We start from the raw sequence: 15,514 nt of genomic DNA on the forward strand, positions 1-15,514 counted from the left end.
AACACAAGCAGGGCGAGTGGGAGAGGAGGAAGCAGGCTCCTAGCAGAGGAGCCTGATGTGGGACTTGATCCCAGAACGCTGGGATCACGCCCTGAGCCGAAGGCAGACGCCCAACCACTGAGCCACCCAGGCGCCCCCTGAGCCAGTTCTTAGTAGGGGACTTGTGATAAGGAGTAGGACTCAGCTAAGACTCTAGAGGCCTGGGTTTTAGCCCTGATGTTAGCATGTCTCTGATGTCTGAGTTTTACACAGATTTCTCATCTCTGAAGGTAGGGAATTGGCTCACATAATTCCTCCTGACTCTTTTGGCTCTGGTGATGTCTAGAGGCTGGAAAGAGGCAGGCTGGAGGGTTCATCAGTTATTGGTTGGGGAAGTTTTTTTTGAGTCAGTGCCTTTGAACATCCATATCAAAGCTGTTTCTAATCTTGTTTTGTTTCTGGCCTCTGTAGTGTCTCTGTGGTTGGGCTGCAGGAGAGAGGTGAGTTTCCATTATGACCGGGCAGCAAGGCTGGTTCCTTACCTTTAGCCTCTGTGTTCTCTGAGTCTGCTTGTCAGCAGGGCTTTCAGCGATGATGTGCCAGGTTTGATGCTGAGTTCACATCAGACACACTGATGTGCTGGTGACATTACTCATTTCGGCGGCCCACTGAGTTAGAATGATGTACAGCCATGATTAGACTGCCTTTAAAACAGGACCAGGAGGGTGCTGCCAAGATGGGTCCTTGTGTGGCCTATCAGTCTTTAGAATGCTTCCTCCTGAAGTGGTAGATAGCTTTTAGCATCTCAGTATTGTCTTTCCCTGGGCTTCTCACTGAGATGAAATTGTCTGGTTGGCAAGAGACGATATTTGATTAATGGTGAAAGAACTCAGGAGGCAAGCCCAGCATGGCACTTGTGAAACTGTTTATCTTGTGAAACATACCAACACTGCCTAGGCGTGATCTCGGTTTCAAGCACACTCCCTGTAAGATAACATAACGGCAAAGATCTGGAAATGAAACCACTGCCATGGCTTTGAGAGTCAAATAAAGGGGAAAGGTGAAGGAATTTTTGGAGGCCCCACTCTAGAGCACAGTATGCTTCTGACGTTCCCCTGAATTCAGGTTTCCCAACCTTGGCATTATTGACATTGGGAGTCAGGCAGTTCTTTGGGGGTAGGGCGGTCCCACACTTTGCAAATGTTCAGCAGCATTCTTGGCCTCCACTTACTGGATACCAGTAGCACTTCCTTCCCCCCTTAGCTCTGACAACCAAAAATAGCCAGGCATTGCCAGATGTCCCCTAGAGGGACAAAATCTCCTCAGTTGAGAACCTCTGTTGTAAAATACTGTTTTCCCAAATAAGGCCTTAGGATGATGCTTCACAGGTATTAGTACAAACACATCTTTTTTCAGGTAGCACACAGAATGCCATAGTCTAATAGTTGCAAGCTTATCTGCTCATCACAGGGGCAGAGAGAATATGAAAATCCTGGACCGTTATCTCTGGGGGATTAGAGACAGGAATGAGTAGTGCTGTCATCAGTAGAGCTGTCTGTGGTGTTCAGCCTAATCCTCAAATTGTTACTGCCCCTCCCCGCAAAACATGCTTCCTAAATGTGTTAAGGATCTTGCTGATTTAAAGAAATCTTACTATGAAAGGTGCATCTTTTGATCAAGAGCCTTATCTCATAACTTATATGTTCTGTAAATAGGAATTTCAATATCAAGTGTATTTAAATCTAAGTATACCAGAATTGGACTAAAATAATTAATGTTTTTGTGGCACTTCTAAGGTTTGTTAGAATGGCAGTGCTTTTTGCTTATGTCTCTAGGTGTGTTTGTGACATCTTGAAGGAGTGCATTTGACAATTGTCCCCTCATTAAAGAACAACCATACTGATTAATTGTAAATTCATTTGTCTCTAATCCAGATTTTTGTGAGCAGTTTGGACCATCATAAAACTGTGCCATTAGTGTTTATTACTTGGGAAATGATGATATTCTGAAAGTAATAACTTTTAACTTAAACTTTTATTTTCTTTTGTGTATCCTGACGATATATGTATACGCTTATATTGCTGTTGCAGAGAGTAATGCTATAGTTTTATCTTGGTTTGAATTTTTGTAAGTCCTACAGATGAATCCTTCCAAAAGCCTCTTTCAGATGATTTGATACTGAATTACCTAAAACAGTTAAAGTTTTTAACCAATGGAAAACATTGTATTTGACTTGATATCTCAAACCTGCCCAAATCTGTTTGCTCGTCATTAACTCTAGTTTTCTGTATGTAGAATCTAACACTGAGCCCAGATGCAATTTTTAGGAAAATAATTTTGCCTTTGATTTCTTGAGTATTGCAGAAAGACATTGCAGGGTGAATATTATAAATATTTGTTTCTATAAATTCCAAAATACTTGACTCGTTATTAGCCAACAAAGAATGTGTAAACTGTGCACTGGTAAAGTGCCCTCCGGTTTTCATGTGCTTTTGCTTCTGATCTTCCTAACAGCCATGTGAGATAGAAATGATAGGTCCTTTTGAACAGATTCAGAAGGTGGGGGACACAAGGCGTGTAATTTAACCCTCGGTGGAGACTGGCCTGTAACCCAGGGCTTCTGGCTCCCCAAATTCTCACTTGTGTCCAAAGAAATGTTTAAGGTTTCAGAGTTGAAACTTCACTGTGGATCTAGAAGTAAAAACTTTTGGTATTTAACTACTTTATGTCATTTTTCCACCTTTCTCTTTCAGGATAGAATAATTTTGAAGGTATTGGCTTCTTAATTTGACTGTAAGTTCGTCCCCTTCATTTTTAGGAGTGGTTTTTAAGAGTGAGTAGTGAATAAGGATGGGGCCATGGCTGTTGACCTGCTGTTAAAGCAGCAGGGTTTCACCACTTCCGGTTACTGATTGGGTGTTCTCTGTTTGATAATCACAATATTGAGGCAGGGTAAGGTCTAGATTTTTCTTCTCAGATATGCACTAAAATCATACTTGCCTTGGGACACCTAGTTGGCTTGGTTGGTAGAGCGTGCAGCTCTTGATTTCAGGGGTTGTAAGTTTGATCCCCATGTTGGGTGTAGAGATACTATAAAAATAAATAAGTAAGTAAAATCATACCTGCCTTATAAATAATGCAGCTAAAAACTGAAGTAAACTTGCCAGTGGATACTGCAGAGGGAGAAGAGCTTGAAGTTCTCTCATTGCAAACCATGTTAAGAAATTCTCCTTTCTTCATTGACTCTGGCTGTAGAATTCCTCTTCCTTGAGGGTTCTTCCTGCCTATTTAAGATACAGAAAGGAGAGTGTTGTTTATTACTTGTGGACAACATAGACAAACATATGCCAGGGTCATTTTTATTTTGGTGAATGTCGAGTGGGCAGGGAATAGGATTCAGTAATGGTAGTGTCACTTGCAAAGTCACGAGTTCTATGGCTTTTCTAATTTTAGTATTTTTTAGGTATCATTTGACTTAGGTATCAGTAACTTCTACACCAACAATGCTTTCTTTTTTATTTTTTATTTTTTTTATTTTTTAGATTTTTTTATTTATTTATTCAACAGAGAGAGAGACAGCCAGCGAGAGAGGGAACACAAGCAGGGGGAGTGGGAGAGGAAGAAGCAGGCTCACAGTGGAGGAGCCTGATGTGGGGCTCGATCCCGTAACACCGGGATCACGCCCTGAGCCGAAGGCAGACGCGTAACCACTGTGCCACCCAGGCGCCCCGGTCTTTTTTATTTTTTAAAGCACTTGACAGAGTCATCTGATTTGTGCCTTGTAACCTACCCACAAAATGCTAACAGTGTTATTATTTAGAACACTTACCTTGTATTTGCAGCTAAAATAGTTTCTAATTCTTTTCATGAATTTTCTATAATTTACCCACTTAAGATCAGTGATTTAGCATACATCCATTAATTTATTCTTAGCAGTTTTGGCAAACCACATTGTTTTAAATTTAAGCGGGATGGGGAAAATCTTGGGAATCTTTTGGAGAGGAAAGCAGGGTGTTAGGAAAATTGCCAGGTGATAGAAAACCTGAGCCTTTTGGAGAAAAACCTAGAATGCTTAGCACCTGCTGTTATCCTGTTGTTTGTTAGGAAAATTCTACTCTGCAATTGAGCAAACAGATACTGCCTCTGTCAACTTGTAGTTTTATAGCACTGTGAATTGAACGGTTTTAAATTTTCTAGGTGTGAGTTAACATTAGTTCAGCAATACTGCATTGTCGTTGAGTGGAAACACACTGAGGCTACTCTTCTCACGGCCACTAGAGGGTGTGTACGCCATCTGCTAAAATTTATGCTGCACTGCAAGTGGTGTGCGCTTAGCAAAGAAGTGTTCTGTGCTGACGAGGATTTGCTGGCCTTCTATAAATAGCTGTCTCCAACCTCCTCATTATAGCAGGTGCTGAAAATACTGTCCCCCGTGGAATGGAATTGAAAGCACGCAAACTGGGTCAAGTTGTAATCTGGTACTCATTGTGTTTTATTCTTACTAAATTGTAGGAGGAGCTTCATCTCATTTATCTTTTTGTCTCCATTCTTTCACTCGTTAACAAATGTTTATTTTGTGCCTGCTCAGTGCCAGGTACTGTCTGAAGTGGATATGTAGTGATGAACAAGAGAGACCCTCAGTTTCATGGAGGTAAACACGGAGATAAACAACAAACAGGAACACAGACAAGGTGCAGGGAGTTGAGTAGTGTCCTCCCAAACGTCCTGTCTGCCCAGAACCTCAAAATTGGCTTTATTTGGAAATAGGGTCTTTCCAGGTGTCGTTAGTTAAGGATCTCGAGGTGAAAGCATCCAGGAGTTAGAGTGGGTCCTAAACCCGATAACTGGTGTCTGTATAAGAAGAGGAGAGGACACAGAGACACAGGCGAGCAGGCCACGGGAAGACATAGGCAGACACGGGAGGGGTGCAGCCACAAGCCAGGGAATGTCTGGAGCCACCAAAAGCTGGGGAGGATGCAAGGAGGGATTCTTTCTCAGAGCCTCCAGAGAGGGCATGGTCCTGCTGCCCTCCTGATTTTGGACTGCAAGCCTCAGCACTGTGAGTAAAAATTTGTTGTTTGAGTCTACCAAGTTTGAGGCAATTTGTTACAGCAGCTCTAGGGAACTACTGGACAAGGTTGTTTCAGATAAGTGTCCCTGGGTTTATTTGCTGGTGAGCAAACTATGGGCCTGGACCTAGAAAGGTCCTTGTGTGTGAATACGCACTTTTTTGCTTGAAATATTTTAAGTTTTATTCTCAAACATGCCAGTTTTCAAAATTTAATACAGACCATTAATGGTATTGTGATTGTTTGAAAAGTAACACTCAAAGTAGACTTTGCCTGTTCCTGGTGTTCTGAATGGCTTGCTTTGTGTCATCCCTTGTAGTTGTTGAGTCTTAAGGTCTTCATTTCTTTGGCAGTGAGAAGTGAAACTAATATGCAAATGGGATTGTTTGCTTTGTATTGTTAATGGGATTGCTTTGGTCAAACTGCTTGAAAATTTCAGTGCCAGTTCTTTTGAAGATGAGGCTCCTTCATCTAAACTACAAAGGCCCTTGGGAAACTGCAGCCGTGAAGCTGTCAGCAAGAACAAACCTTTACCCTGTAGGAGGTGTCCACAGAGGACCCCTGCAAGCGGTCCACCGTTACTCGTTTTGAAAGGTTGAGTTTGGGTTTTCCTTGAAGACTCAGAATTCATATTTTCCTTTCTTCCATTACTGTGCATACACGTGTGCATTTGTATACATGAACCCGTGTAGTTGCACCATGCGTGTAGACAGATGCATGCTCGTGGGCCGCGTGTCCACTCCTGTTAACATGAATGAGAAGAGGGCTGAAATTGACCCCATTTAATTTTTAGCCACGAAACATTTATTAATATGTAGGATGAACTTATTCCATTTGATTTTGGTTTGGAAGGTTGGTCAGAATTTAAAGAAAAATAAGTCTGTTTTCCTTCTGTTAGTTTCCATTTTTGTTATGTTTTGTGCCCAGTATTAACTAAGTGACTGGAATTCCTAAAGATTTTGTCTTTGTTTTTGGTAGAAAGGCTTACATCACAGCCTTGTTTGAAACCGTAAGAACCCAAGCACTGTAATCCTACCTGAAGTTAGTTCTGGGTTGCCTTGTTAGAAACGTTTTGAAGGAGCTTAGCAAAAGAAAATCCTGATTTCAGTAACGTTTTCTGATTTCCTCAGTTGTTTGCAAAGTTTATTTATGTGCTGGGTTTCTTTCTTTTCTTTTCTTTTCTTTTCTTTTCTTAGATGTTAAGATTAAACATTCTTACTTTCTCGGTTTCTAAAAACCAGTTGATTTATTTAAAATTGAATCTTAAGCAAGTGCTTTAGATTTGAAAGAGTGTATGTTCCACTACACATCAGAAATTTCCTATTTTTCACAATGTACTGATGTAAAATTTTACCAACAGATTAAACTTCTACTTTACCTTTGGGATCTGATTTTGTCTCTGTGATCAAATCAACTCCAATTACTTATTAAGAGCCTGCTTTAGGGCCAGAAAGGAGTCATTACATTTGCCTAGTGCTTTATCAAGCTCATTCTTCTCAAGAACCCTGTGATGAATTGTCCCCATTTGCCAGAGAAGGAGGCTGAGGCTTTCCATTGAAGGGTCCACCCAAGACCATTTAGTGTCAGACTCCAGGCCCAGCACTCTTTCCCCTGGGATCTCACAGTTCGGCTTTTAGGACAGATAGGATTATCACAGGACGTCACCAGACAGAGTCTGTGCCACAGGGCCTTCAGAGAAGGAAAGCAATTATCCTGACTTGGAAGGCAGGATATGTCTGGTAGGGGACAATTAATTGGTTTGGCAGAATGCAGGGGTGTTCTGTGCTGGAGCTCAGAGAAATGAATTGAACAGGTGGAAATAAACTTGTGGGAGTGGAGGAGCAAGAGGGTAAGAGATGGGCCCTCTGCAGACTGACCTGACCAGAGAAGAGGGTTGCCGTTGTACAGGGCAGGGGTCTGGGTCTTGGAGGGGAAGAGCCCCTGGAAGGATGACCTTGAACTCTAGCGGAGCCAATCTCAGTAAACCTGATTTTGGTAAGTGTGAAGGTATGTTTGGAGTGAATGAGAGGAAGCATTTGAGGAAGAAATCTGAGAAAGATTATAAGGAAATCATTGATATAGTTTGCCTGGAGACACTACAGAAAAGGCATGACTACTTGAACTTGATGGTAAGGTTTCCAGCCAGGGACCTAGGAGAACTGTCAGCAGAGGGTGGAGAGACCCACTTAACGGAGAGGGGAGAAGTTTCAGCTCTGAATGCCTCTGTAAATGCTCTGCATCTCCATCCCTTCACCAACCAACAACACTGTTGGTTGTCTAGATGGAGGAAAAGCTCAGTCCTGTCCCGCAACTTTGTTCATGTGGTTAGGCTTCTTTTTTTTTTTTTTTAAAGATTTTATTTATTGGACAGAGATAGAGACAGCCAGCGAGAGAGGGAACACAAGCAGGGGGAGTGGGAGAGGAAGAAGCAGGCTCCCAGTGGAGGAGCCTGATGTGGGGCTCGATCCCGGAACGCCAGGATCACGCCCTGAGCTCAAGGCAGACACTTAACCGCTGTGCCACCCAGGCGCCCCCATGTGGTTAGGCTTCTTAAAAAATGAAACACAACAAATTGTAGTTGTCAAATAATGATGGCATGTCCCAATTTAAAATATTCCTGTGACACATCACCTCGTTCTGCTCTTGTTCCTGCAGCCCGGAGTCCTTGGCTACTTTGAGTTCAGTGGCTCGCCCCAACCTCCTGGTTATCTGACCTTCTTCACTTCAGCGCTGCACTCACTAAAGAAAGGTAAACATGATTCCTATCCAGACATTAGTACTTGCAACAAATGTGTGCATAGTGGTATCTTCTTTTACATATGTTACACTTATGATTATATATTTTAATTTTCCTGATTCCTTTTCTCTGTATTTGTATAAAATACACTGTATCGTGTTCTGTTGGCAAACAAAATACTATGCTTTTTCAAATACAGTCTCTAGGATGTTTAGCTTTTTAAACTGTGGCTTGATCATACTGTGTCTGTAGTTATATATTTTGCACTTGAAAATTTATTATACCATAATCTCTTTTTTGAGTGTATCGTTAAAAATTTTGGTCTGAGTTTTTAGTGGTTATATTACCAGTTGGATATACCATAATTTAGGAATACATTTCCTTTGGGAAATATTATTACAAGCATAAAAGTCATGTCACGTTACAGCATAAGCATGCATATATGTATATACACACACACACACAAATATGAATATATATCACCTAAATATGTGTGTGTGTGTATATATATAAAATTTTGTTTTATTTTCTTTATTTACACTTAGCTAAATCATATATTATTTGAGGTCCCTACTTTTTAAATGAAACATTGTGTCCTGCTCATCTTTTCCTGTTGCTCCATGTTCTTCTCTGTAGCAGTCATGACCTCCTGTCAGTTTTCTGTTGGATACACTTTCATCTGCTCACTTGTCTGTGTCTTCTGTTACTGTGCTGGTCCAGGCCCCTTTCCCTGCCCCTCGACTAGACCAGTGGACCCTCAGCTGGTATCCACTGTTGCCCCTTCTCCCTCCCATTAGGGTCTGTTCTCCCCAGCCTCTAGGGCCCAGCTCTCCACCTGTCAGACCCTGATTGATCCTTCAGGGTCCAAATACCACTTCTACAGTTTCCCCTGATCTCAGTTGGCTATCCTATCAGTTCTCATTCATAGCACTTAACACAGTTTGTATTTATGTACGAAGTTATGAGATTCGTTTAATGTCTTTCTTCTTCCTCAGACTGTGAGATTTCTGAGGGTGGCCGTGTGTCTTCAGTAAGTGCTCTTCCTCTAGCATCTGACACATAGTAGGGCTTCAGTCACTATTTGCCAAGTGAGCGATCAGGTTGATGGCTGTGTCATCTTTCCCCCAGTAGATCAACCAAAAATACATAACTGTCTTTCTATTACTGGGTATTAGATTGCTTCCATATTTTTGGGGGAGGAGGATTAGTATAGTGTACTCGTAATACCTCAATCAATCATATGACTGGCCATTTTAAGATCTACACAGTCTTAGGGTTGTTTGCATAGAGAATCTACTGTATTTGTGTTTTTCACTTTGGGGACATTGCAAGAGGAAATCAGGCTGTCACATAAGTATGTATCTGTCCACTTGAAAGACTGAGCTGCCCAGATTCAGGTGATTAAGAAGACTTAGTGGAAGTTTGAATTTTGAAAGCAGCATACTGCCAACATAAAAAAGCTTAAGGAGCTGATACTCAAAAATGTTCTTAGAAAGTGAAAGCCCCTCAGAGATCTCAAATGAAAACTACGTGAAAGGCCTATCTGCAGTCCCTCACTCACCTGCATGATGGTAGCATTCAAGTTCTTGAGTTGAAGACGGTCTTTCCAAGTACAAGATAATAATCCACCCCCCATTTTTTCTTTTTTTAAGCAAAGGAAGGTGATAAATGGGTAAAAGAAACAAAGTGAACCTCTTTGGTCAAATCCCTAATATTGACAAAGGATCACAGACAATTTTTTCTCAGAATAAACCTAGTCTCTGATTACCTTGACTACATTTCTTCCCTAGCTTGTGACTCTAGTGGGGTCTGGTAAAATCCTTTTGCATTGAATTTTGCAAGAGCTGAGATTCATTCTAATTCATCATTTTTCACCTCTTTTTTGTGGATAAGCTCTCACTTAAGTTTAATGAACCATTTTTAGAAGAAAAAGAGAAGTTTGCAGTGATGACTTTCCGTAATATATGTGCTAAAATCTTGATTTGAGCATCTGTTTTCTTCCCCACTTTTCTTTCTCCTACCCAGAAGTCAGATGGTGTTTTTCTTATTAATAGTAGATGTTCAGTAAGAGAAACGTGTGCACACTTTTTTTTAACGTTATAGTTTGAAATGTAAATTATAGAGGGTTGTGTTCAGATTGTGTACAACAAATTGAGGCCTAACACACATGTGCCTCACTTAACAATTGGTTATGGAGAGCTTAACTAGAGAAGTGTTTAGTCTCTTGTGCTAGAAAGCAGATGTCCTGGTTCAACACACCACAAGTGTTTACAAAATGCTCGTATCTTTCCATTGCCTTTATTTTTTTAATTGTCTTAGAAATAGCCAGGGCACACTCTGACATTGTGAAGCTAGCTGGTATCAGTGAACAAGTGTTTGGAGAATGTACCGCATGTGAAGCCTCATGTCTAGGCGTGGGGAGTGTGCTGAGAGAGGGTACATGCCTGCCTCAAGAATGTGTGAGTTCACTTGTAAGATCTGGCTTGGTGTACTTTTTGCACCTCTCTTAAGACCGTTTCTGTTAACATTTGATGCTTTTACACTTTATCATAAGGGAAATTAGGGAAAATTGTCTTTCTGCCTGAACACTTAATACTGACTGCTTTCTCTTTTTGTTGTTTTAACTGTTTGCTTTCATCTCACTTACCTGGGTCCTTCACGCCTTGATCACAGTCTTGGTGCTGATCTGTCAGTTGACGGAGGCCCGTGTGTTAGGTGGTGTGGGCGGTGCTGCTTTGTCATATTTCTGTCCGTTATTTTCCTGGCTGTGTTACTGCCACAGTTTTTTATATAGCAGTTCTGTATTTTCATGTAGTTTAACCTATGGTTGTTTTTCTTGATTTCTTTGTTTTTTTTTTTTTTTCCTAAAAATCTGATCAGTAATTAGTTCATTTTCTTCTTTCTAAATTTAAAAATTGTTTAGCACTTCATGCTACCTGGATTTCCTCTGGCTTCACATAAAGAGCACCATAGTTTTCTCCCCCCTTCTTACTGACTAATGAGCACCATTTACAAAATAATGCTTCCATTCTCCCTCATCTTGACCAAGCCTGGTTTTACTGCAGAATACTTTACATGTAGTGGGTTTGTTTCTATGTTTTCTCTTAGTCTAAATGCCTCTTTTTGTATGAGTAAATATAATTTCATTTCTTGCTTTGTGACTTATTACCTGGAAAAGTCCGGACTTTGCTTCCTCTGGTTCTTATATCCTGTGGAATCTTCTTTTTTATCCGCCTGTGCATTTGGCTGGATTTTGGTTGTAATTGTAGTTCTTCCTAACATTTTGCCTCCCTTTCTAGGATCACAGCAGGGTTATTCATTTATTCAAACCTTCTAATTTTTCATAACAGGTCTTACACGTTCCACATTAATGTTGAATCATTTCAAAGTGCTGAATGATTAATTGTGGGCCAGCGGTCTGTGTGTTTCAGGATTGGGAGGGAAACCAGTCTCTTGTAGTTCTCCACTCTCCCGACTGCAGAGCCTTTTTGGACCTTTTCACTTTTGATCTTGGCAGGCAGGCTTTCTTCCTTTGCCTAAAGAAAATTTGGTAGAGGGATCAATGTTTTTAAGTTGCTTACTGGATTTTTCCCCATCTTATGATTATTTCATAATTTGCTATAGAAGTGTGTTCTGGTAAAATGTTATATTCTTCTATGATTCAGTGACTTTTAAAAAAAGATTTATCGTTTATTTATTTGAGAGAGAGTGAGTGAGAGAGAGAGAAAACATAAGTGGGGGGAGGAGCAGAGGGAGAGGGAGAAACAGGCTCCCTGCTGAGCAGAGAGCCTGATGCAGGACTCAGTCTCAGGACCTTGGGATCATGACATGAGCCAAAGGTAGATACTTAACTGACGGAGCCACGCAGATGCCCCTGATTCAGTGACTTTTTGAAAAGAGAAAATTTGCAGCCGGTTTCAGTTCTTTTTTTTTTTTTTTTTTTTAAAGATTTTATTTATTTATTTGACAGAGATAGAGACAGCCAGTGAAAGAGGGAACACAGGCAGTGGAAGTGGGAGAGGAAGAAGCAGGCTCCCAGTAGAGGAGCCCGATGTGGGGCTCGATCCCAGAACGCCGGGATCACGCCCTGAGCCAAAGGCAGACGCTTAACTGCTGTGCCACCCAGGTGCCCCTCAGTTCTTTTTTTCATTTGGCCTACAGGAGGGACACAGTGCTGGCCAGGGAGGGAAGCAGTGGTCTGGGAGATGGCATGCCTAGTCTGTAAGGACAGGATCTATAAACTTGAACAAAATATTTAACTCCTCTTTGTTTGAGTTTATGTATCTGTAAAATTGAAGAGGGTGGAGAGAAGAGTAAGTGCTTATTTTGTATGGCTACATCATGTGTCCAGTACTTTGTGAATACAGTAATTGTCTTCATGTCTGTAGTAGCTTAATTAGAAAGCCACCTGGCTGAAAGCACTTAAAATAAATATCGCGTATGTTTTCTTAAAAGTGCACAAGGTATTGTATAACCTGACTGACCAGTGGACATAGGCTTTCCTTTGTACCTTCTGTTTGTACGGAATGGTGTTCTCACTGTGGAAATGACTGTGTACCTTTCCCACCAGGATATGAGCTGCTTTGTTCAGATAATATTTTGATGAGTACCTTGAGGCCAGAGTTTTGTCCTCTTGCTCCTCCAGCTTCAACACCCACCTTGACTAGTGTTGTTGCTAAAAGGTTGAATGAATGACTATAATAAAGGGTACTTGACCTTGAAATTGCTCAAGTGAGAGTGATTGAAGCAATGAGATGTTAAGTCACTTTGGATCCCTTCCCACCACCACGTCTCCTCATGTCTGGCCTTTCGGGTTCTTTAGACCCGAGTGTAGGCATCGCTCACGACAGGAGTGCGTGATCCCCTGCCTGGTGCATTCTTCTTTCTCTGTCTTTCCACTGGCTTTTCACTGTCCCCTGACAATTGGAATCCTAGCGAACTGAACTGAAATTTACATGGTACTTAAATGTTACCTTGAAAATACACTAAACCATTAACTAAGGATGTCGTTTCTGCTTTCTTCTGCCACCGTTAGGAATTCCTAAGTTTAGTTGACTGGGGAACCTTGTGGCATTCGTTTTCTGAGGAACACCCTTTGGGAACTACTGTTGTAATGAATTTCTTAAAGAGGAATTGGATTAGAGGACGAACTGCTAATTCCAGTGTAGGGCCCCTCTCCTCCACCAGGTGGCATCCAGCGGAGCTGTGTTTGCTGATACAGTTGAGCCACGGCTCAGACAAAGAGCTGTCCTTCATGTCTTTATTCAGGAATAAAGCTTCTTTCGGAGCACTTTTCTGTTAGATTGTAAAATTTTATGTAACATCAAGAAGTCCAGAGGGGAGGATTTTCTTACTCTGTGAGTGACATCCTTAAAGGTATTGAGAAAACAAGGGACTGATTTCTTAGGCAAGGCTGATTCTGAGATTGCTTTTTTTCTTGGGTTCCTCGGTGTAACTCTTGAGTGTTTGGATCAGGCGTTGGGTTTAACTGTTCTCCGTGAATGAAATAGGTTCTAGGATTACTTGTTTTTTCTTTGATAATCTCATTAACTGTCTCTGTTGTCCTAGAGGAAAATCTTTTCCTAACTGTCTCCTTGAGTTCTGAGGTCCTCTGGGTACTGATTAATACACATTAGAATAAGTATGTTAGAAATTCCATACTTCTTGTTCCTGTGCCTAAAACTGACTTTTTTGTGATGTTGCTGTCATTTTATCAAGGATGTCGTCATGTTTCGCAGGCGATGCTTTTATTCCCCCTATGACTTATCTCTTAAGCCTTGTAAATGCTGCTAGGTAAGAATTAAGGCCAAAGGCAGACCTCCCCACACTTTAAGTTAGATTCAGAAGCATGACTTATTAATTCAACAAACATTTGAGAATCTACTGTGTGCTCCAGCTATAAAGATGAATAGAACTTAGTTCCCCACCGTGTAGAAGCACTGGATAGTGTGGCACACAGGTAGGCTAGCCTGCAATGTGAGTCTGGAGACAGGTTTATGACAGGTTGTTGGAGCATGGAGGCCGGACACCCACATCAGATCACGGACAGCTCAGAGGAGATGGTGCTGGGGTGGGGAGGGTTTCCCAGGAGAATGAGGTGTCAGCCTTCAGGTAGTTGTGTAAGGAACTGGAGAGAAGATAGAGAGGGCCTGGGGAAAGCAAAAGGTATGCAGGAAGCTCAGAACCAAATGTAGTCATTTATAGATATTTTGATTCCTTGAACCTGTGTATTTTAAAAATAGCACCATCTTCATTTTCTGTTTTGTGATATTTTCTGCTTTTGGAAGATTGTCCTTTTTAGAGTGTGTGTATCCTATATCTTCAAGGTTTATGGTTTGTTTGTTTGGTGTTTTTGAAGCTAAGATAAGACTCCAAAGAACCAAAAACATTAAAATCCTGAAAAACTCTCAGGGATCAGTTTCTGTAATAAAGTCACAAGCTTATAGTGAAACAACTCAGTGCAGACAAACCCAGTTCTGGCCTCTACTTGACCCCTTTGTATGTAAAGGGGAGTATGGTAAGCTGATACTAGGCTGAGTCCTTCCACTAGTCAAGCCCTTTTACGTGGATGATCCAGTCTTCACTCTTTGAAGCAGGAACTGTGCATATGTCATCGTGACTGTCTCTGGTGAGCAAAGAGACTCTGAGGAGGCTGTCAGCTGACTCGGGGTCAACGTGGTGGGCAGAATGGTGGCTCCCCAGAGATGCCTGTGTTCTAATCACCAGAACCTATGAAATATGGTGTGTTGCATGGCAAGGGAGAATTGAGGTTGCACTTGGAACTGGGTTGCTAATCAGCTGACCTTGAGAATGGTAGATTATCCTGGATTATCTGAGTGGGCCCACTGTCTTCAGGAGGATCCTTAAAATTGGAATTGAGAGGCAAAGAACAGTGTCAAAGTGACGTAATTTGAGAACAACTTGTCCAGCCCTTGCTATCTTTGAAGTTGGGAGGGGCCACAAGCCAAGGAGCACAGGCAGCCTGTGGAGGCTGGCAATGGCAAGGAGATGGGTTCTCCCCGAGAGCCTCCAGAGGGAGGCTGTTGCCCTATCGACGCCTTGATTTAGCCTGCTGAGGCCTGTTGCAGACTTCTGAGCTCCAGAACTGTGAGATCAATATACGTCTTTTCAGTCTACGACATTTGGGGTGATTGTAACAGCAGAGGTGGCACAGGAGTACAGTCGCATACCAGTAAATGAGGAGCTGAGATAGGAACCCAGGACCACGTTACTCCCATTTACTGTTGTGCTCTCCTGGGATGAGGCAGGGGCCACGGTATGTTGATTCCTGCCTCCTGGCCTTTGCCCATGATACTGCTTTAACTAGAATGCCTTTCCCTAGTTATATCCACCTCCCTAATTTTTCAAAGCCTAGCTGAAGTCCTTGTGGTATTTTTAAATATTGCCTCGCTAGCATAATGTCTGGCACATTACGGACATCAAATGGAGATTTCCATACCACCAGCTCCCTTCCTGGAACTCCTGCCGCACGAGTTGGCTGTGCTCCCACTTAGCAACTAGCATTGTTTTCTAATTTTCCCCTGAACTTTATTAGTATCTTCCTAACAAAAGATTCCCATAGGCCCTGACTGAGTCTCTTAATAAGTCATTTTAGTAGCCGGTGTCCTATGTGACCGTGGCCTACCCAGTGACCCCTTCCAACTGGTCTTCAGGTTCTCTGTCTGTACAATAAGGGAGCTGTGCCCTGGTCACCTCTAAAAGACACTTC

General features: G+C 41.9%; 1 protein-coding gene across 2 annotated transcripts in view; it reads left to right on the forward strand.

Annotated features, from left to right (window-relative positions):
- The window catches only part of TXNDC11 (thioredoxin domain containing 11), a 60,370-nt gene that overhangs the window by 9,673 nt on the left and 35,183 nt on the right, over nt 1-15,514 (forward strand). For both annotated transcript variants that reach the window (XM_011232706.3, XM_019806255.2), the window contains one exon: nt 7,704-7,797. In XM_011232706.3, the coding sequence (XP_011231008.2) occupies nt 7,704-7,797 (94 nt within the window). The remainder of the gene's footprint in view (nt 1-7,703; nt 7,798-15,514) is intronic.

The sequence above is a fragment of the Ailuropoda melanoleuca genome, chromosome 10 (genome assembly GCF_002007445.2).
Source record: "Ailuropoda melanoleuca isolate Jingjing chromosome 10, ASM200744v2, whole genome shotgun sequence".
NCBI classification, from domain to species: Eukaryota; Metazoa; Chordata; class Mammalia; order Carnivora; family Ursidae; genus Ailuropoda; species Ailuropoda melanoleuca.